Source organism: Strongylocentrotus purpuratus, unplaced genomic scaffold, assembly GCF_000002235.5.
Source record: "Strongylocentrotus purpuratus isolate Spur 01 unplaced genomic scaffold, Spur_5.0 spur5_contig_871, whole genome shotgun sequence".
Lineage (NCBI taxonomy): Eukaryota > Metazoa > Echinodermata > Echinoidea > Camarodonta > Strongylocentrotidae > Strongylocentrotus > Strongylocentrotus purpuratus.
The window spans coordinates 227,571-250,326 of NW_022145581.1; the positions used below are offsets into that span (position 1 = coordinate 227,571).

The 22,756-nt window shown below is 38.6% G+C and overlaps 1 protein-coding gene across 1 annotated transcript; it reads left to right on the forward strand.

The window, feature by feature from the left end:
• Positions 1-2,130: 2,130 nt before the first annotated feature.
• Positions 2,131-19,040, forward strand: LOC593392 (WD repeat-containing protein 76). The gene is made up of 14 exons (XM_030976703.1): positions 2,131-2,165; positions 5,740-6,006; positions 6,524-6,631; positions 7,765-7,835; positions 8,399-8,537; positions 9,070-9,221; positions 9,535-9,688; positions 10,263-10,421; positions 11,463-11,593; positions 12,201-12,302; positions 12,716-12,868; positions 14,474-14,539; positions 16,842-16,944; positions 18,067-19,040. The coding sequence occupies exons 2-14, from the start codon at positions 5,908-5,910 to the stop codon at positions 18,214-18,216; spliced, it is 1,587 nt and encodes a 528-aa protein (XP_030832563.1). The 5' UTR covers positions 2,131-2,165; positions 5,740-5,907; the 3' UTR covers positions 18,217-19,040.
• The last annotated feature ends 3,716 nt before the right edge of the window (positions 19,041-22,756 follow it).

Sequence of the window (22,756 nt, forward strand, 5' to 3'; positions counted from 1 at the left end):
GAAAGAAGAGATGATATCAGTATGATAAAGACTGAAGAGTTGACACAGACATTTTTACCTTGAATATTTTGATAATAACATCGTTTTAACTTTGGCCTATATGAGGGAGCAACATGATTTATAATATATTCTGGGAGAGAGCTCCATAAGTCCTGGACCATGGTGTCTTATGGATCTATGGGCAATAAATAATTTCGGGTTTACTAGATGAAAATTTAAGGAATTACGGATAGGGTAAGAGTGAATGGCTTTATTCATAGTGTAAACGTTTTGAAATGAAAGAAGGTGCATGTTATACTTAAACATGATCAGTATACTTTGTAGCGAATTTATGTTCAATACTGGTTGGGTTTTCAGTTTGTAAAATATTCGACTTGTTTGAGATAATGAACCAGTACATACACGAAGGGATTTCTTTTGCAATAATTAAACAGATTTGATTTTGGCGCTGGTGCCCATACAAGCGTATAACATGGCATTAATTTCTTAATTGTATATAATATACTAACATTCCTGGAAAAATAAGTAGTGATATATCGTATATGTTCATTCCAATTTAGATTTTCATCGATAATGACACCCGAAAATGTTGTTGTTCTCTTTCTTTCGAGAAGGACATTATCTATAATTATAGGGAAATTAAGTCAATGACATGATAATTTTAACTCATTGCATTGAAACCATTATGTTCGTGTCATCAGCAAACAGCACAACTGATAATAAAGGTGTTCTTGGTTAAATCATTATTATATAATAGAAAAAGAGCAAAGGGCTTAAAATTGATCCTTGAAGATCAATTGAAATCGGGCATTCTTTGAATTTGGGGATTTTGGGGGGAATTTTGTTCTCATTTTGGCACGTGCGTGGGCCTAACATTGATTACTGTGTGGACGAAGCCTTTGAGTGGCTTACGAACCTCGATTATTAATTCATTCTGTCACTGTCTCCTCGGTGCTCGATCAAGATTATCTGCTTATTTTAAGTCGCAACATTCCCCTTTCCTCTTCACGGTTGCCAGGTCTGGTCCCTCCCCCCCCCCAAAAAAAAAAACCCTCACAAAACGGCATGTGAAAATCCAACAAATTTATAGAAAACAAAATTAAGAACGAACAATAAATTGACAAGCAAGAACGAGCATTATATTTCGACGGTTTAATAATTGATAATTAACGCCTATGATTAAAAAAAAAAAAATTCTTTATATTTCTTCTATTTTTAAGATAAAATAGGCCTACATGACGATATGTTAACATGATAATATAAGATAACATGAAAAAAACAATCACAATCATGCATGTGAACATAAATGGAAATGTATTAGAAAATGGCGGAGAAAAACCCTCCCTCGGAACATGCAGGAATCATTCCATAAATTTGGGTAAAAATAACTATCCCACCTCAACAGTGTACTTCTACTACCGGGCCTATGCTGCTGCTGTTGCAATCTTCTCCCGGGAGGTTTGAATAATAACAAAAAAAATGTTGATATATGGCCTAGCTAATACCTCTATTATAATAAAAATGTTCATATTGATAGAATAGTAAAGGTAAAATGAGGGTGGGGGCAGGGGCGGACCTATGGGGGGGGGGGGTTTCGGCGGTTTAAACCCCGCCCCGCCCCGCCCCCCCCCCCCCCCCCGCCCCCCTTGGGAGGCCAAGTGAAAAAAAAGAAGTAAAACAGTAAAACGGCGCGATTTTTGGAAAATCCTGCATCCGCCACTTGGTCAACCCCCCCCCCCCCCTCCTTGGCAAAAAGCTAGATCTGGGGGGGGGGGGGGAGGGGGTGTTACCCCAGCCACCACAATCCCAACGCTTGATTTCCCGGAGACGAGGTTGCCGTACCTTGACGTTTCGTAATCAAAGCGCGCGCTATTATGTAACAAAGTTCACTCACTAGCTCAGTACGATGTATACAGTCATGATGTGCGCTAACTCTACGTGCACGTGATTACTCTATTGTGCATCTTACCAGCCCCAGCTGACCGAGAGGAGCTCCCGACATTTGCCAAAAATTGTTCCACACATTATTATCCGACATGGCTCCTAAAAGTAGACTCTCCCAGCGAAAAGCCGCAAGAGGAACCCCTGTACTCACGGCTGGTAGTGATAGATCTACAATTTCTGCTTCGAAATCATCAAAGTCAAAGTCAAAGAGAGTGAAAAAGGTTTGTTGTTTGTGTTTGGTCAGTTGGCATGGTTGGTGCAGACAGAACATGACAGCTGCAGGTGCGGGCCAGCTAGCCACGGCCAGCGACCGGGCACGGGGATCTCCGATCTTGGGCACACGTAGACCCTAGGCCATAGCTGCATTACTATTCCTGGCTGTGTATTAAAACCTGTTCTATTGATTCTCAACATTTCAAAAAACTTCTTCTTCTTAGTTGATCCCTCCACTGATTTCACTCAAATTTGGTAGACTAGGCCTAGGCCTACAAGTTTAGTGACAATTGCAGGGCTGTCATCAACTAGATTTCTAAACTCTAACTGTTGTTAGATCTAGATCTAAGTTAGATCTAGTCTAATTTGGGGAACTGCTTTGCCTTTGAAGTTTGAGGGAGAAGACGTAGACCTAGGTCTATGCAATTTTTTGTTGTTGGCTCAACAGGTGGTTAGGCCTTAGGGTTAGGATTTTTTTTTATTTTTTTTTAAATTTTTTTTTTAATTTTTTTTATTTATTTTTTATTTATTTATTATTTTTTTTATTTTTTATTTTTTTTTTGGGGGGGGGGGGGGGGGGGGGTTGTGTTCATTAAAAACAAAAAAAATAGTTGAAGTGCTCAGTACATACGCATTAGCCTTGACTCCCTATGCATTGCTGGATAGACCTGGCCTGTCTTGCAAGACTTAACTTCATCTTCCAGGAAAAGTACAGTCCACCGTCTGGTGTATCATAGGCAGGTCTAGACAGAAATAACCATCTGATTTGGGTCATTTCTTTAATAAAACTGACATTTGTTGTCATTCCCCAATACAGATGGTAACCCAGAGATCTCGTACCGTGGGGAGGGCTATGAACATCTTTTCGTTCACGACATTTTATTCCCGATTTTCTTTATTTAGATCTAATTTTCTGATTTCTAAATCAGATGTAAATTAGGTCGGTATGTCACTTGTCCTAATTGCAGTTATCAAAATTTGATAACTTAATATTAAATGTATAATTTACGGACTTACTTATATGAATTATCCAACTTGTATGTCTGAACTGTGAAACGGTACGTTCATGCACTCGAACATAGGGCTATATGACCCGGCGGCCAAAATATGTCGGGTCAACCTACCAAAACATAGCCAAATGGCCAATCAGAGCACTCGTTTCGTGGGAGTTCGTTGGTCAAGCCGGGCTGACTCGTACAAAGGTACGGTAGCTATTGGACGTTCGAAAAGAAAAAATGAATATTCATCAACTAAAACCAAGACGGATAATGTTGACGACGAGACTTTCTCGGATTAATCATTAATTTAGGATCTAAATCAGCAAGCTATCGTAAGTCAAATAAGCTATATAGATTTCTATATGTTATTTTTAATTTTTATTATAATTGCCGCAGTTATGAGGATGTAAAGAGTGAAAATCTTGTTGCATATCTCATTCATCGCGGTCCGGTCGAACCGAACCATTTGTTCCGTACAGTCCCGTACAGTCCCGGATAGGCCATACTTCAGTCTCTATAATCGGAGGTCTAGTGGAGCCAGACGTAGTCTCAGTGGAACAACCGACGATTAGAGAGACTGAAGCTTTCGGTCTAAGGCAGGTCTAGACCGAATTTTTCGTCTCTTTCGTTCGTTAGCCTCTTATTGGGGTACGGTCGGCTCTCTCTTTAGAGACCGAAACAGACTATCCCGCGAAATGTGTAATTTAAATGTCATTACGAACTCGTAGCTCGTGCACATAGTTTTTCCGTTATAATCATTTTGCCTTCGGCGTAGACTAGAATGGATGAGATTTAGATGACATCATGCGCAGCGAGAGTTTAAACCACCGCTGCAAGATTTTTATCATGGATTTCGATTTTGACCCATAATTTCCTAAAAATGGACCTTTAAACGGAACATTTTAATCAAGTTGGTAAGTGGAACCGAAGTAGTTAAGCATATACCTAATTTACAATATAAAATACAGCGGATATGCATTCTGTGAAAGGAGTAATTCGGGGATAAGTTTTGCAAATTTGGTGCACTGATTAGTCCACATAACCTACACATTTCGCGGGATAGTCTGTTTCGGTCTCTAAAGAGAGAGCCGACCGTACCCCAATAAGAGGCTAACGAACGAAAGAGACGAAAAATTCGGTCTAAGGCAGGTCTGGTGTTTTTAATGTAGGTCTACAGTTGTAATTAAGAAATTCTACAATATTCTAGCCTTGTGGTGGGCTTGTCATGATAATTAATATAGACTATGCAGCTAAAACTCCTTCATCCCCTTCTAACGAAGATGAACGTTTTATACCTCGATCTTTGATCTTGCTTCTTCTTCTTCCATTTTGAGTACAGACCTCTTTTTACAGAGTATTATCGTACTATACTGGGGGTGTGTGCAGGTGGACCACTACACCGGGGTTTCCCCCTACTCTTATACGAATAGTGCAGTGGGTTCTTAATGTGCAAAGGTAGTGACTCTTCTCTACACGGGCCTCCATTTAACGTCCTATCCGAGGGAAGGAGTGTTTTCCACTCAACATAATTGCGTCTATGAACAAGGGAAGGGGCACGCTAACACACAACGCAGGCTTCAGTCATCCACTTGGGTGGGAGTCGAACCCGGGATCTTTGGTGTGACAGGCGGACGCTTTACCGACTGAGCCAACTCGCCTCCTCAAAAGCTTAGGTGGAGGTATAATACAGTTGATTCATTTGTGTCCTTCTTGTGTGGTGAGGAGTAAAAGTAAAAATAATAAGAAAGAATTGTGATATTGAATGATGTATGTGACTGTAAGAGGTAGGGCAGTCTTGTCTCCAGGAGTCCAGTAGAGTTGTGAATTTAAAGCTAAAGACCAGTTATGGTCATGCAATTGCATAGTGAAAAAAATGTTGTAAAATCGATCAGAAAAGGTTGATCATCTAGCATAGATGTACTGCAAGGTTCTGGAATCATCAAAATTATAAGAAATTTGGCCAAGTCTTCATAAAGTTAGAAGCACTGTACACAGAAAGATGTATATGGGACTACACACACGTGCGCGACACGTGCATTTGTATCTCTCAACAGTATATAGATATACTAATTTACCAAATATATCAATTAGTAGACGGTTTCCCGTCAAAATTTTTATCATCATGTAATATTCAAAACCTATTCTTTCACATGATTGGTAATAAGAGCTTCCATTTCATTTTTTGAAATCGGGGCGTTTCCAATACTGGTCTTTACTTTTAATGAAATGCCTAAATCCTCGGTCACAAATGCCATTACGAACTGCTACGAACGCCGTAAGAACGATTTTCAGACGATGGAAATTCGGGAAGACAATGGAAAAACAGAGATTCGTACAAAATTATCGTTTGTACGAACCTTTGTGACCGTAGCATAACTTACATGTAGCTCCTAACCACGTTGTTCGTTGTAACTTACAGTTTCAGTTGATGCATGGCCAAAGTCACAGGTTTGTACATTATCTTTGATTCTTGAGACAGAAGAAAATTAAGAGGGAGAGGATAGAATTTATACATGTACTAGGAACCTATGTTAATTTCTAATTATCTTTGACCTTGTCTCCTTTTTGTTGTGTGTGTATGCAGTCTGCTGTAAGTTTGAAAGTTGAGACGCCCGATAACAAACCTTTAAGAGGTACCAGGCGCTCCCCTAGAATCACTCAGAAGGTCAAGGTCTCGCTGACAAGCTCGAGGATTGAAGTCTTGAAGGAAAATGTTAAGAGAGGCCAGAAGAAGAAGGTGAAGGAGGAACAGATGGAGGAGGAGGAGGAAGAGGAGGAAGAGGAGGAGGAGGAAGAAGAGGAGATGATGGTAGATATCAAACCTCTGAAAGAAGAGCCAGACTCTGAAATGGTAAGCATTGATCAGGAAGAACAAAATCAGAAAAAATGTGTACAATTTCAAAAGAAGAAAGACCAATACATGTGATAGTCACATCACCATGTAAGCCGACACTTACAAGCAGCATCCAATACATGTAATATCTATTGGAACCGTCTTTTCTGTTAAAACATTGTGCTGAATTATCCTATGAAGGTTAACTTGGGTTTTTAATTTTCCTCAGGTTTGTTTTTGTTTTGTTTCAATTTGTCTTTGTTTTTTCTAATGGCAAAGCCAAGTTTCATAAAATCCATATTCATAGGTACTTTCATAGCTAGCTCATTTGTGCATGTTGATGAAATAGCAACCATGCCACTATATACCTGAAACTTTGAAGATACTCTGAACAAAAAATGCTTTTATTGTTGTATTTAGGCCTACATGTATACGGTATGGTTGCATTGATGGGTACTTTTTGAAAAAGAAATGCTTTAACAGTTTAACAGTGGATGTGATTTTTTTCTTTCTCATTTTTGTGGAATTTATTTAGAGTGACGGTGAGGAGCTAGAGACCCCTGGTTTATCAGAATATGAGAAGAGGAGGCTGGAGAACATTTCAAAGAATGCAGACTTCTTTGCTTCACTTGACATCTTCAAGGTCAGTTTGCTTGGGTCATAGGTTAGAGGTCATTCAGATCACTGAACTTCACTCACCTACATGTAGTAATGAGACCATTCTTTCCTTTTCATTGGATCATTTCTTTCTTCACTAATTTTGTTTTGTATAAGGGTATACACCTTTTACGTTGTACAAATTAATTTTTGGGTCTGACGTAAGTGTGCTTTTCTTCTCTTTCTCTCTCTAGTCTACCGCCCTCGGTCATCAATATACCCCACTTTGCTTACCCTATCACTCTCATGATAAAAACAACACATGTAATGTATTTATATTTTATTAATATTTCTGAATTGTTAATTACCTCACAATCTCATTGAACTATGTATCATATCTGTTGACTGTATGTTTTATAATTTATGCCTTGTTTTGGCAAATCCATTGTCCTGGGCCATATTCCTGGTATTGTATATTATACAAATGATGCATGCGCATGAGTTCATTATACGATCTATCCGCACTCGAGTTGAGGATGGATACACACAGCATCAACGAGGGCGGATGGATCGTATAATAAATGAATGAAAACATGCATCATTTGTTTTATACAACGAAACTCCTAGATCCTTGTTATTTGATGTAAAAAAAATTAATTCAAGATTGTTTCGTGACAGTTTATGGCCGACAAATAAATCTCAAGTTTTAATAAGTCTCAATTTAGTGCGCACACATAAGTATAGATATAGCAAGCACACTTACCTCTATACCCATTTACGCATAGTGCTGCGTAAGAATAGGCCAACGAACTCAATGCACACGCAGTATTAAGTGCTCTTACATCTACGCGCACTACTGCACGCTCTGAAAACGAGTTCAATAGTACTGGAAAATATTGCACTCCTTTTCATGAAAATGAGTGCAATAGGCTCAGTAAATGAATCACACGTGACCGCGCATGACCAATCATTTGATTAGGATCTGGGAGTGAGTTGTATAAATATATATGTCTGTATAATTATGACCTATTTGTAACACTGTCTATTTCGATTGGCTATAAACGCCACATCCGTCTTCTCTTCTGTATTAAATGAGTCATTGTAGGAAAACTTACTCCTTCATACTGTAGCTCTCTACTCACTGTTAACATTTGAACTTTTGACCCTTTGATCTTTCAGGCCAAGGAGAATTTCTTGGCGCTTACACCGCAGGCCCAGAAACCCAAGAGACAGACGAGAGGACTTAAGAGGTACATGTAGGCAGAGTCTGATAACTCGTTAAATTAGGAAATATCTCATTTCCTAGAGGTGTAGAGGTCTTGTGGTCTTATACAGAGGTGTTGTCATCTAGTGGATACATCACCAGACTGGATCACATGGTTCACGGTTTTGATTTCCGCCACAGCACTTAAATTTCCTTTAACAAGATATTAATCTACACTCTCCATCCAGTGCCCCATCTTACAAAGAGTTGCGATTGATCTGAATCAACCGCAAGTCTTCCAATCAATCACAATTTAGCAGTCTTCTATCTCTTATGTACATAGTTGCGACCGATATCAACTCTTTGTAAGACGGGGCCCAGGTTTATTAAATGGGTACCTGCTTTAGAAAATTTGGAAATTTGTGAATAAAAAGAACAAGAATTTGACCTTATGTCAACATTTCATACACAGTTTTTGCTCGAATTCATTTTGTGTTCGGTGCATGTTTTGTTTAGTAAGAGCTGCACAATCATGCACACAAATAGATGTACTATTCATGTGAAGGTGCTCTATCCACAATGTTTTTATATTTTTCATTTGAAATTTAGCCAGAAGAGGGAGTCTGCTCCTGTGGAACGAAGGCCGCGCTCGCTCAGGATACAGAACAAGAGCCCAGATGGAGCAGAGTTGCCTGAGAACTTTAGAGAGCCAACGTATACCCCTTATGTTTCCGATGTTAGAAGTCGTGTAAGTTAACATGTACAGGTCAACCGTAGGGTATAAGCTCTCTTAGATGGCAGGTTTAAATCCCGCTGCTTCTCAGATTTTTTTCTGATTTGTTTTCAATGACAAGATCAAGTATGTGATCTTTATCTACTTGGTGCAAGCCAAAAATTTCTTTAGGACAGTTGAAGCTTCTCCCAGTAAATGCTCAAAATCTAAAAGTACAAGAATAATGAAATGCTTTGTCCATTCTCTCTTTTTTTCCCACTTATCCATGTGTGTAAATTCGATTTTATTTTATGAATGATGTGCAATATATTGAAGTTCCCATTATTATTATTGTTATTCTTTCCTTGAACTCATTTTTGATTCTTTTCCATATTGATGTATTTGTAATTTTTCTTTATTTCTTTGAACTTTATAATCTTTGTTTGTATCAGTCTCCTGACTGTTTTAACATGGAGTTTTGATTCAATAAACCGAAATGAATGAATGAATGAATGAATGAAGCCTAACATTTATCTTAAATTGTTTCTCTCCTGATTGGTTGTTATAGGAGAGGCTGCCCTCCGACCCGGTCAAGATGGATGCCACCAATGTCAAGAAGGAGGAGAAGACAGATGCAGGGACGGACTTTGTAGAAGGTCTCGCTGCCCTCGCCAGGGGTGAAAAGACCAGTGTCGCAGCTGACGACAAGGACTTGAACAAGTAAGTTTTCTGACCTCTTTCCTGGAGAATGTACATGTAGTTGGCAATATGGATATTTATATAGCGCCGGTATCCGCCAGGCTCTGATGCTCAAGGCGCTGTACACATATTACCCTGGTTGTAGCCGAGCTGCCAAAGTAACTAGCGCTCAAGCATATCAGGTACCCATTTACACCTTGATTTTTTTCTGCTGCTCCTGCTTTTGTTTCTCCTCCTGCTTTTGTTTGTTCTTGTTCTTGTTCTTTTTCATTCTTCTTTCTGTTTCTCTTCCTTGCTTCTTCATCAATTATCTTTTTTTAATCCTTCTTGAAAGGTTTGCGTCACAACTGCAGAAGATGAAGATGAAGCCTCGATACATGGCCAAGGTGGTGCCTGACCGCATCTTCTCCGTCGCTGTTCATCCCTCGGTTGACAAGACCGTCGTAGTGGCTGGTGATAAGTGGGGAAAGATTGGACTTTGGGATGTGGTAAGTAGACAGAACCTTTTATAGCCATGAGATGGCAAAACAATGTACATTAAAGCCCCACTGTTCTACTTGTAGCTACTTGCTCCCTCTATATAGAAAACTTCCCTAATCTGTGCCTGTTGGTCCCTCATGATCCTCTTTTTCTTATGTTAGTTGAGAGCTGAGTTGATGAGATAGCCACCTGTCAGTGACCTCGCTGTGTTGTCTAATCCCTTCTGGCCCAGTAGTATTGACGCTCTTTAACACGTAGCGTATCTTCCAGTAATTCAGTTTTATTAAAGTTCTATTTTGTAGTTTCATGAGAGACAAGCCGACAGGCCAGAGGGGGCTACGGTATAATATACTAGTAGTACATATACATGTAACTACAGGTGGGCGTTTCACAAAAACTTGTCATCAGTGACAAATGACAGGTTTTGTTATAAGCTACTGAAATCCTTGTTTCTGATTGGTTATCAGCAGATTTGTCACTGATTTTTGTCACTTGTCATTTAAAAAAGGCTTCCTGAAATGCCCCCACCCCCCGGACATCCTATGATATATTTACATTACCTTTGTTCTTGTACTGACATAGAATTCCACTGAAGGTGACGATGGTGTCTTCCTGTTTGCTCCGCACACCAGGCCTGTTAATTGCCTTAGATTCTCACCCAGCGACCCTAACAAGCTCTTCTCTGTTTCATATGATGGAACAGTTCGATGTGGCGACTTCGCCAAAGCCGTGTTTGACGAGGTATGCATTGTTAACACATAGCTACTTACTGTTACCTGTTCGACTGTATATTACTTTTATTATTTTATCCAGAGTGCTCTGAATTACAAATTGTACATGAACATGCAATAATAATAATAATAGTAGCAGTAGTAGTAGTAGAAGTAGAAGTAGAAGTAGTAGTAGTAGAAGTAGTAGTAGTAGAAGTAGTCATAGTCGTAGTAGTAGTAGTAGTAGTAGTAGTAGTGGTGGTAGGAGTAGCAGTAGTGAAGTAGTAGTAGTGGTGTCAACTTATAGAGCACACACCATCCAGGGACGCTCATGGCGCTGGAATGTTCGTCTACCAAGTGTAGATCTTGTTTGTTTTGCTTCTTGTTGTTATTTTCTCTTTCCGTAATATATTTGATTTTTTTTTCTTAATTGTGTATACTTTGCAGACTGCACCATTTTTCTCTAACTACATATTGGTACACAGACAGTATATTTTTTTCTGTATATTTTTTTTTTCTGTGAAGGATAATAAATGGATCCATTGAATGTTCAAGAGGATAAACACAGAGAGAAATTAAACAATATGATAGCAAAGTCTACTTTGAAAGAAGACCAGAGTCGAACAATAAATAGTCCTAAATCAAAGAATGCCAATATGTTTTCTTGGAGGATGAACTATTTAAATGTAAAAATTTGAAATACTAGCCATCTTTTTAATCAGCCCAAGCCAGTTCTAAGCATGTTTATATTGACAGAATAATAGATGAATAAATAAATAAATAAATAAATGTAAACAACAAAAGAAAGACATAACTAGCTAAATGAATAAATGAAGGAAGACCTTATAAATAACTAACTAATTTATTAAAAAGAGGAATAACTAAGTAAGTAACTAGATAAATAAATGAATGAATATTAACTGCATGAGTACACCAAAAATTGATAAAATAGATAAATAAAGAAACAAATAAAATAACGAACAAAAAGACTACTAAAAAAATTAACAAACAAAAGAACTAATTAAAAATAAAGTAACTAAGTCACTGCTGGATATTTTTTTTCGTCCATCAGGTATATGTGGCAGATGAAGATGAAGTTATCTGGACCAACTTTTTTGATTTCATGTCGGCAGACGGTAGCTCCCTCCTTGTAACGCAGAATGATAGGACTGGAAACGTAGTTGTAGTTGACACGCGATCGAGGTAAATAATAATGTTATCGTATCGATAATAGTAACAATGATGAGACTATTGGGTTCTTGTATTGCACCCATGTCTGGCACATTAATAATAATACTACAGTATTTATTATGCTCCATCGATCGATCTAGTAAACTATTCTGAGGCGCAGAGGGAGACTATTACCTAGTCTGCAAGCACAGACCCTAATTTGACACTTTATCTAAAAATCGTTGTGCCTTGAGAGAAGCCTAGCCCAGCTACCTACTGGTTGTGTAGGAGCAGCTACAGTACATGGCCTATGGTAGTCTTATAGTGCAGACTCACTTTTACGACTGACCAGGGTTTGTGCTTGCAGACTAACTATTACCCTGGCCTTAGCACGGCTGCCATTACAGCGCTCTAGCATTTATAGGAATTAATTCCTGCCAGGTACCCATTTACATCACCTGGGTTGAGTGTGGCTAATGTAGATCAATGTCTTGCCAATCTACATTGGTGCCACCCCAAGTCCCTGTTTCATGAAATTTGTCATCAATAGCAAATTATGCCAAACTTCTCTGATAAATTTGCTTTCAGCATATGAAACACCATGATTTCTATTTTTGAATATTGTTTGTTTTTTAAACAGAAAGGGTGGAGAGAATGTTTACAATGTACATTCAAGGAATGCAAAGACAGTCTCGGTCCACCCCACAATGCCACACTACTTCGTCACAGCTTCAACTGATCGGTAAGCCTCCATCTTTTCATATGATTATCATGATTGCTTCTTAAAGGTAATACAAAGTTTTGGTATGGGGTCATGAATTTGGTTAAAATGAACATATTGGAAGCATATGCGATTCTACAATATTCAGTGATTGTTGTCGCGGTTCAAATCGATTGTAAAGTGATGAAATTGTGAATAATAAACTCTTCATGTTGTATAGCCCCCTCCCAAGATGATATTACTTTAGCTTAAAAACAATGTTTCTTGACTAAAATCGATTGATTTTCTATTCCCGTTTGGAAATTATATATCGGAACTGCATATTCTGAGATTTTCATGGTTGCAGCTACCATTGTATGGTCGTCGGTGCCTCATTAGATGTTGGAAACCCTCTGAATTGAGATATATTATCAGTTGTTATTTTTTTCTTGTAGTACTGCTGCATTGTGGGATATCCGCAGCATGAAGGGAAAGGGAACCAATAAACCAATTGCTGAGATGCCTCATTTTAAATCTGTCAGCTCTGCATTCTTCTCACCGATCACTGGTTCAAAGATCCTTACAACATCTCTGGATGACAAAATCAGGTAAGAACAGAACGTAGCAGAACTTAAAGCCATACTGCACTATTTATAGCTACTTGCGCCCTCTATATAGCAAACAATGCCTAATCGGTGCCTGTTGGTCCCCCATGATCCCCTTTTTCTTATGTTAATTGAGAGCTGATTTCATGAGATAAACACCTGTCAGTGACCTTGCAGGAAGGTCTATCTCCCCCTGGCCAAACTAGTGCAGAGGCGCTTTAAAGCCATACTGACTAGAAGCACTACCGCAAAAGTGCCGTCTCGGGTTAGCTGTAGCAGTATGGTCCAGTAATTTGATGCTTCTCAAGCTGCGCTGTTGGTTTTCGCATCGAGTCTTCCGTGAAGTAGGAATTCGGTATTGGGTTTAGTACTGTTCACAGGTACACCATGAGATGGCGCTGTACAATACACAGTCAGAGCCATCTATTCACAGAGTTTGGCCAACTTGGTTTCACTGGGTCACAACATGGCGTATATTCTTTTTTGTGCTTGCCCAACAAAGCAACAGTCGCCATATTGTGACCAACTCAAACCGGGTTGGCCAAACATTCCTAATCAAAGGCACTGCACAGTATGCTTGGGCAGAAAGTTCATCAGTTCAGTAATGTTTATTTATGGTAATGTTAATTTTTCTGTTTTATCATTGTCTTATTCATGCATTGTGTTACATTTCATGTATATATGTGTGTAGTTTTATAAAGGATGACAGTGTAAAACCACTGTCTAGGCCACCCTAGGTAAAAAAAGACAAACAATAAATATAACTTAAGGGAGGCCCTGTGTGAAGGAGAGTCACCACCTCTGCACATTAAGAACCCACTGCACTATTTCTATTAGTGTGGTTGTAGGACACCTACCCCCTGGACATTCACCCTCCGGATAACCACCCCCAGTCAACTACCACCCAGGCAACTACCCCCCCCCCCCCCAAGACAACTACCCCCTATGACGACCATCTCCCCTGGACAACTATCCTAGGGGGTAGCTGTCCTAGGGGTAGTTGACTGGGGGTGGTCATCCGGGGGATGGATGTCCAGGGGGTAGGTGTCCAGATACAGTATTAGTGTAGGGGGAAACCCCTTGTCCACCTACTCACTGAATCAGTTATACCGGAAGGAGAGACCAGAGTGTTACAGTGATTCAGTTTGCTTTTCCACTTCCGGGCAGGCGCAGGTTAAGCCAAATAATTAATGAAATTGATAATACTGTTGCCATCTTCAAGAATTGCCTGAAAAAGAGTATCACAAGGCAAGGTGCTCGAGATTTAACTGGAGTTCTGACTTTGATGAATTACAATTCAAGTATAATCAGCTTACTGACCCTATAGTGTGCCAACAGAGTTTGTGAGGAATCTTGTGTTATTCTAGCTATCATTGCTACAGACATTGCCAATAACCGGCTGGCTGTACGTCTACTTTCATGCAGCCAATCACAGCCCCTTTTTTTTTCTTCACGCTCTGTTTTTGTAGCTTATGCATATATTGTCTAATTTCTGCTTTTTGTTCCTTCTTGCGATTTACTCCGTTGAGTCCAAGATGAAAAAGCTTCAATATGTCTGTTTTCGTTGCTATTCTTAACGAGATAACGGTGAAATTTGTCTCTTTACAGCATCTTTGAAACTGAGAGTGCTAAGGAGGGTAAAGTGACCGGTGTAAAGAGAACTTTGTGGCAGAGGTAAGTTAACCTTATTTAAAGGGATCTGGTAACTAATTTGTCTCAGATTCTGAAACAAAATCCTGGATTTACCTCATGCTGCAATGATAATTATAAACCTTAAGGTCAGTCAGGAACCCCATGACTTTTACAAGCCTCCATCTTTTCATATGATCATCGTGATTGCTTCTTAAAGGGATTGGGTAACTTTGTCTCAGATTCTGAAAAAAAAAATCCTGGATTTAGCTCATGCTGCAATGATGATTATAAACCTTTAGGTCAGTCAGGAACCCCATGACTTTACAAACCAATCGCCTGTCTGATTATCAAGATATCTATAATTGGAAATCAAAATCAAACTTTGCGTTTTCCTAACGGTTTTCATAACACTATAGTCTATTGGGGAAAACGAGTATGGTAAAACCGGTCACTCAAAGATTTTTACTTTTTTGAGGCACTTTTTTTTAGGGCTTCAATATTACACCATATCACAGACACTGATGACACGTAGGGCCATGCATCTGAAGCGATCCACGGCGAGACAGCCCGGTGGCCAAAGCCGCCCCGCCTAATACCGACTCAGAAAATGTTAAAGTATAACTTTAGTTCTTGAAGTGTAGAAAACGAAGATAAATCAAAGTCACTAAAACAAATTCTTGATTGGAGTTGAAGATTTATTAAAATAAACATAGAATTAATAAAATCACGAAGTTCATGTTTTGGGGCTGGGCAACCCAATTGAAGCAAATTAGCAACTCATGTCGGTATCGTAACGGAAAAGAGGTCCCGCTCCAGAGACGCAACTCGGTTTTTATCCCCCCGAACTGACACGCCTCGTCCTCCCAAAAATGAGGCGTGTCACACCGACGCTTTGCGTAATATCAATCCACCCATAATTAGTTTCCATATTAAAAGGTCCTATATTTCTTGGCGAATTTACCCCCCCGGATATAAGGCGCTCCGGATGATCCGCATCTCTATTCCTCACATACTTCTTTCACGCACCCACCTGTGTCTCTTACATTCTAATCTTTCAAACAAGAGATGCAAATCACCCGGAGACCCAACAACCCTGGAAATTAATTCAATGAATATAAAAAGGGATAAATGTTGCTATGTCCGTCCACACTAGCGAGCCCACATGCTTCTGGCTATTACACACCTGTAATCCTCACTTCCTCTCTCATACTATTTCGATAGTGTGAACAGACCCGGCAACAAGGAAAAACCCTTCCAATTGTAATACAAATCTATTTCCCAAATTTGCCTAATTAAATTTAAGTCAACTGTGGCGACACGCCCAGCGACACCTAATCCAATCGGCCAAGCCGAAAAAGTAGAGCCAAAATTAAGAGCGCAACGTCTCGGAACAGGTGTTAAAAATAGCATACAAGGAATTCACCATGTATGTTTGTAAACATAGTTTTAGCGAAATCTACCAGGAATTTGCCTTGTACATGTACGTCGATGAGCCTTTGAGGAAAACGTAAACACGAGAATATCCATATCATTACACATCTCAGATTTAACATTGTTAAACGATGCCTTTAAAGGTAAAGGGTTGTTAGTTTTCATGTGCAGAAGATCATGATTCACTGACACCAGACTTGGTGGAAATCCTTTTAATGGGTGTACAAGTCTGCCCTCAGCAAACCCATAGGCCAATCAAGAAACACCCCCTCCTCTCTTGTAGAGTCTTGATGCAAATGTCGGGTTATGATTTTACCATATAGGGGGAAAGGCAGAGGATTACATAAAGCCTGAACATAAAACTGAAGGCTAATCCTGGTGATTGACGACGCCTCTTAATGGGTAAACATTCGAATGGTGCCAAATTCTCCAACAGATGCCACTCCTATGTGTCTTTAAATTGTAAACAGTGTGGTAACAGCTAGATGAACAATCTTTTCATCTTAAAGCTAAACCTGGGTCCTAGTAAAAAAGAAAATGAATTCTCACAGAATCAAACAAAACTTACACTGAATGTTCAAGATTACAAATAAATGTCATTTGCCAAACAATTTTGGTAGAAAATGTATACTGGCTGAGTAATGAGCATAGAAAGATAAGGAAATCAAGGTAAGTAGGCCCGACACCATTTGTGTAGTCCCATATACATCTTTCTGTGTACAGTGCTTGTAATACTTTACCAAGACTGGGCCAAATTAATTATGTTTTGATGACTCCAGAACCTTGCAGTACACACCAATACTTAAAGTACATGCTACATGATCAACTTTTTCTGATCTATTCCACACCTTTTCTTTCAAAATGCAATTGCATGACCAGAACTCAACTTTATCTTTAACTTTGTTTCTTCTAGCCATAACAACTGGACCGGCCGATGGTTAACGGTATTCCGTGCAGCCTGGCATCCCAGACGAGAAGATGCCTATGTTGTAGGAAGCATGTGCCAACCACGAAGGGTAAGAACAAGTTTTTTTACCCATCAAAGTTTAAAAAGGACTTTATAATTTTTTCAAATCACCTTTCTTTCTCACACTTTGCTTCTGTGATTTCTATATCTGCTGCTTTCTCTGATTGCTGCAAACTTAATATGCATGAAAGGATAAAACAGAGGGTGCATCATAGTGACATTTTGTTTTAAAGTTAGGATTTCAAAAAGTTGCCATAAAGCAATTTCAGATATGACATATTGAACTGATGAAAAAAAAGGCTCAGATTTGTATCCGTGCAAATGAATGGCAATGGCTTGCCCGTTCATTGAGCTCTATGTCTTCAGATACAGAAATGCGAAGCATATTACACTTTAGTTTATCATAAAAACGAGGCTATAATCGGTATAGCATTGATACATTTGCTGATTGTTGCATTTATCAAAATAAAAATAAAATCTTGGAAGCAGTTTGACAGAGATGCTTGTTCTTTCAGGATGGACTTGTGATGTATTTCTCAGTTCTCATTTTGACCGAGTTTGTGTTCCAAAGAATGTACATGTATTTTGGGATTTTATTATTCAAACATCTTAAATATATTTCATTGGATCTCTAACTTCTGCTGGAACCTTGCTGGAAGCTGGAATCTTACAATCGCATCTTTCAGAATGTCTTGATACAACATTAAAGATAAAGACCAGTTATGGTCATGCGATTGCATTGTGAAAGAAACGTTGTGGAATCGATCAGAAAAGGTTAATCATCTAGCATATAAGTATTGGTGTGTACTGCAAGGTTCTGGAATCATCAAAATGATAAGAAATTTGGCCCAGTCTTGGTAAAGTTACAAGCACTGTACACAGAAAGATGTACATTGGACTACGCGACATGTGCGCGACAGTTCCAAATAGATATAATAATTTACCAAATATATCAATTAGTAGACGGTTTCTCAGCAAAATTTGTATCATCTCGTATTAGTCAAAATATATTCTTTCACATGATTGGTAATTAGAGCTTCCATTTCATTTTTTGAGAGGTGGGCAGTTCCAAAATTGATTTTTATCTTTAAAATGAATCACAATTCCTGATTGGCGACTTGAAGGACATTTCAAACAATAACACATCTTTTTATCTCTGCTTTTGTGTTAGATCGAGGTGTTTAGCTCCAAGGGGAAGCTCGTCCATCAATTCTTTGACGAGTACCTCGCATCGGTGTGTTCTATCAACGAATTTCATCCTACAAGAGATCTGCTGGTGGGTGGCAACTCCAGCGGGAAGCTTCATGTCATCATGGCATAAACCAGGGGGGCGCTTCACAAAACTTGTCATCAGTGACACATGACAGTTTTTGTTATAAGCTACTGAAATCCTTGCTTCTGCAGATTTGTCACTGGTTTTCGTCATTTGTCATTGGAAAAAGGCTTTGTGAAATGGGTCCCTCGAGAGGTCACTCTGCCACCGTTTCATCTGCATCGTGGACATCTTAGCTGGTCTTGGAGGTTTGTTATTTCTTCTAGTGAGAACTTGGATCAGTGCGCTCTTTAAAGACCTTTCATTCCACAAGAGACTCCAGCGGCGATCTTCATGTCTTCATAGCCTAAACTTTAGCCAAGAGAGTAAACTACATTGTAGGAGAGGCCGTTCTGCCCGATATCATCTGCATCGTGGACATTCAAGTTGGTCTTGGAGGTCCTTTATTTCTTCTAGTGAGAACCTTGGATCAGTGCGTTCTATCAAGACCTTTCATCCCACTAGAGACTCCAGGGGCGATCTTCATGTCTTCATAGCCTAAACTTTAGCCAAGAAACTAAAACAGTGTGAGTAAATTAGACGAGGCCATTATGACACTATTTCATCTGCATCCTGGACATTTAAGTTGGTCTTGGAGGACCTTGGATCAGTGCGTTCTATCAAGACCATTCACCTCACAAGAGACTCCAGCGGCGATCTTCATGTGAACTTCAGCTATGAGAGTATGTTTTGACTTGGCTTAATTGGCACTTGGGCACTTGGACACTTTAGTTGGCCTGGGCCCCCGTTTCATAAAACTTGAAATCAATAAATTTATTTTTACATCAACTTACCTGCAAATTGGATATTAAAGGTACTATGTCCCTTTTGCAGCCAACCTCAAATTCTGTAGAACTTTGCAGGAATTATGAATATGTCATGTATGTCCTATCTGTGAAATTTAAACGTTAGCAGTGTCCTAATATTCAAATTATGCAAGGAAACCAGTTTACTTGCTAGACTTCACTGTCAGACACTATTGAGTGACTGACTGGCTTATTTCTTGTTTGGTAATAACATACATAAAATGAGCTGTAAAGTGTACATGAGCATTTGTCTACATCAACAACCCACTTCTTGTGATGGCCAAAATTAAACTGATTGAATCTTTGCGCATGCAGCATAAAACGTATGAACATTCGGTGCAATGGTCTGAAAATCAAGACTATTACTTATTACTTATAATGCATCATGTTAAGGGATGCATTATGTGGGAGAGAGATAGAGTTGATGATAATTATGAATGATATATAGATACAAACGGGTAAACATGATTTTTACGATGTGTAAATTTTCAAGAATGTAAAATGTTGTGTAAGGTACATGTAGTTATACTCTGTCGACTTGGATAGTTAAGGCAAATGTAGTTTCACAGGAAACTGCATGCTGCTGTTTAAAGATAAAGTTGAGTGCTGACCATTGCATTGTGAAATGAAGTGTGAGGAAGTGACGGGAAAAGGTTGATCATGTAGCAGATAAATATTTGTGTAGACTGTGAGGTTCTGGAATCATCAAAATGTTAAGAAATGGCCCAGTTTTACAATATGTCACATGCACTGTAAACAGAAATACGTAATATATGGGACTACACAAACTTGTGGCAAGAAATATTGTTACAAATTAATTATCAATGATAGTATGTAAAAACAGTAAGAAAAAAATTATACAAAATCAGAAAATATTTGTATACAGACTTTACTCTGAAGAAGTCTTCTCATTTGAGAAGATACATGTTGCAAATGGTTTTATATTCATCATGCAGTATTACTTCGAAGAGAAAATGAAAGGAGCAAAATATAATCATGAAAGTCTTGTTCTGTAGAGTGTATTGACTATGTACATTTTTTCTGAAAATTAGTCTTGTATTTGTTATACGTGTAGATGGTGTTAATATATAGTCACCTTTGTGAGTTTTGTATTATTAAAGAGTGTAAATAAAGCTTTTCTATTAACAAGATTTTAGTTGTCATCTCATCATATTTGCGTATATATATTATGCCATAAAAACATGAGTGATGATGATTGGTACTCGATTGACTGAGAGGAGATAGAAAGAAGGAAGAAGAGAAGAGGGTACAGAAGGAAAATGAATGAAAGGAAATGAAGAGCAAGGATATTGTGTTTGAAAACGAGTTGAGATGATACAAAGCATTGTTGCCATATGGTCATCTCGATCACCCAAAAGTTTAGTGATTTGTGTGATTTTTTTTGGGAGCATTTTGGGGTGATTTTGAAGAAAAAAGGTAAATAATTAAATGAATAAATGAGAAAGTGAGAGGAAAAACATCCATTTTGACCAGCTAACATCATTTATAGAAGTTCATTCGGGCCTTTGCCACACAATATCAACCACTTGTCAGTACAGGTGATTTAACATGTATATTAAATGTATATTGTGCGATACAAGTTCACTGAGGAATTTATTTCAAGTACCTAGGTAAAACAAAATCAAAAGCATACTACAAAGTGGATGTTTATAGGTTTTTTCTGTGATTTGTAATGTCTTCATTTTAATGTTGTGTCTTGTGATGTATTAGGTACAATAACATAAAACAATTAATTTCAGAGACACTAGCGTACAGATGGGGGCTTGGGAGGGGCAGTTCACACCCCCCCCCCCCCCCAAAAAAAAAAAAAAAAAAAATTATAATAATAATTCAACCATGGTTTTTTGCTAATAAAGTTCGATACCAGGGGTTTACAGATGTTGCTGTAATTACATGATTTTCCGTTTTTTTCTTTCTCTTTTTCCCCATTATGCCAGAGGCAGCACTCCTGGAGGGGGGGGGGGGGGGGCACTATGCCCCCACTTTTTCAGGTATCCCCATAAAAACCCTTTTTACATAAGAAAAGTGCCCCTTTTCTTGTATGATAACTGTCCTCTTCCCTTTTAATAAGTGCCTTCTTTTCCTTTCTCTATAACATGCACCTCTAAATCAAGGCGACTTAGAGCCCGGTTTTTCTTTAATTTTCCCTAGAGCTTGCTCACTACGCTCGCTTGCATATATAGATGTTTTTACAGCATTATATAATCATATAGGTTCTAGGACAATTACCCCCTGGGCAATAATCCCCCCTCTCCTGGCCAATTACCAGCAGGACAAAATCCCCCACCCCCCCTGCAAATGAACCCCTCAGATAATTAACCCCTTTATTAAAACTTATTATCAGGGTAGACTTTCCCTTTAAATGAACGGGGGGGGGGGGGGGGGGGGGGGGGGGAGGGGGGTAATTGTCCACGGGGGTATACTAATTGTCCTACGAGGGAATTGTGTTTAATTCCTTGGGGGGGGGGGGTAGTTTTCGAGGGGGTGATTGTCCCGATACGACACAAATATGATGGAATGACAACTTAAATCTTGTTAATAGAAAAGCTTTATTTACTCTTTTCAATAGTATACAATACTAATAAAAGTTACTATACATGTATATTTTTTGTATCTACCTGTAAAGTGACAACATAAATTTTTCGTAAAAAACTGTACATACCGGTATTCAATATACTTTACATAAGATAAGAAGACTTTACAACTTCTTTTCTTCTCTTTTCTTTTCAAAGTAATACTGCATGATAAACATAAACATTAACATTTGGCACGTGCATCTACTCATATAAGAAGACTTCTAATAGACTACCGGTAAAGTCTGTGTACAAATTTTCTGTTTTTGTATAATTTAGTCCTTTATTTTCTTACTATTGGTACAATTGATACTTAATTTGAACACACATTTCTTGGCACAAGTTTGTGGAGTCCCATATGCACATTTCTGTGTATGGTGCGTATGATCTAAAGCAAACCCGAGCCAATTTCTTACCATTCTGATGCTTCCAAAACCTCACGGTATACACCAAAAATCTATCTGCTACATGATCAATCTTTTTCAATATCTTCCTCACGGCTCATTTCACAATGCAATGGTCAGAACTCCACTTTATCTTTCACAGTTTTCTGTGAAACTACATTTGACCAAGCGACCTAAGTTTATAGAGTACTACATGTACCTTGCTTGTAGCTAACACATCGCAAACGATAAGTTAACCTTATTGTATCTGTATATTAACATTGTCATCAACTTATTTTTCTCAATGCGTATGGAAATTTACATAACCACGTATCTTGCAATATGTGGTTGACGGTCATTTTTTTTTTGGGGGGGGGGGTGGTTGAGGGGTTGAGTTACATACCATTATGGTATTCGCATATAAGAGACATCATAGATTTCTGAAAGTAGATATTACTTTACTTACAAAGGTTTTATGTAGTGCTCTTTCCGTCCATTAACTTTAGAAGAACTGCCCCTGCAAGGGTAAATTATCACAATCAATAATTCTACATTTTCCAATCTCTTGTTGGAAAAAGGGTTCTTGTCCCTGTAGTAGTTTCAAAGCTTTTGGCACAGACAAGACTTTTATATTTCAATACATGGAAATTAACTACTGGGTTACGCACTGTTGGAAAGTTGACCATTAGATGGCCCTGCAATATACAGTATGCTACTGCAGAAAGTTCATTAGTTCAGTATTGCTTTAATATCCAATTTGCAGATA

Coding starts and splice junctions, on each gene's coding strand:
- LOC593392 (XM_030976703.1), top strand. CDS start 5,908: ATGGAGGAGGAGGAGGAAGAGGAGGAAGAGGAGGAGGAGGAAGAAGAG. Junction 6,632..7,764: donor CTTCACTTGACATCTTCAAG/GTCAGTTTGCTT, acceptor TTGATCTTTCAG/GCCAAGGAGAATTTCTTGGC. Junction 16,945..18,066: donor GCATGTGCCAACCACGAAGG/GTAAGAACAAGT, acceptor CTTTTGTGTTAG/ATCGAGGTGTTTAGCTCCAA.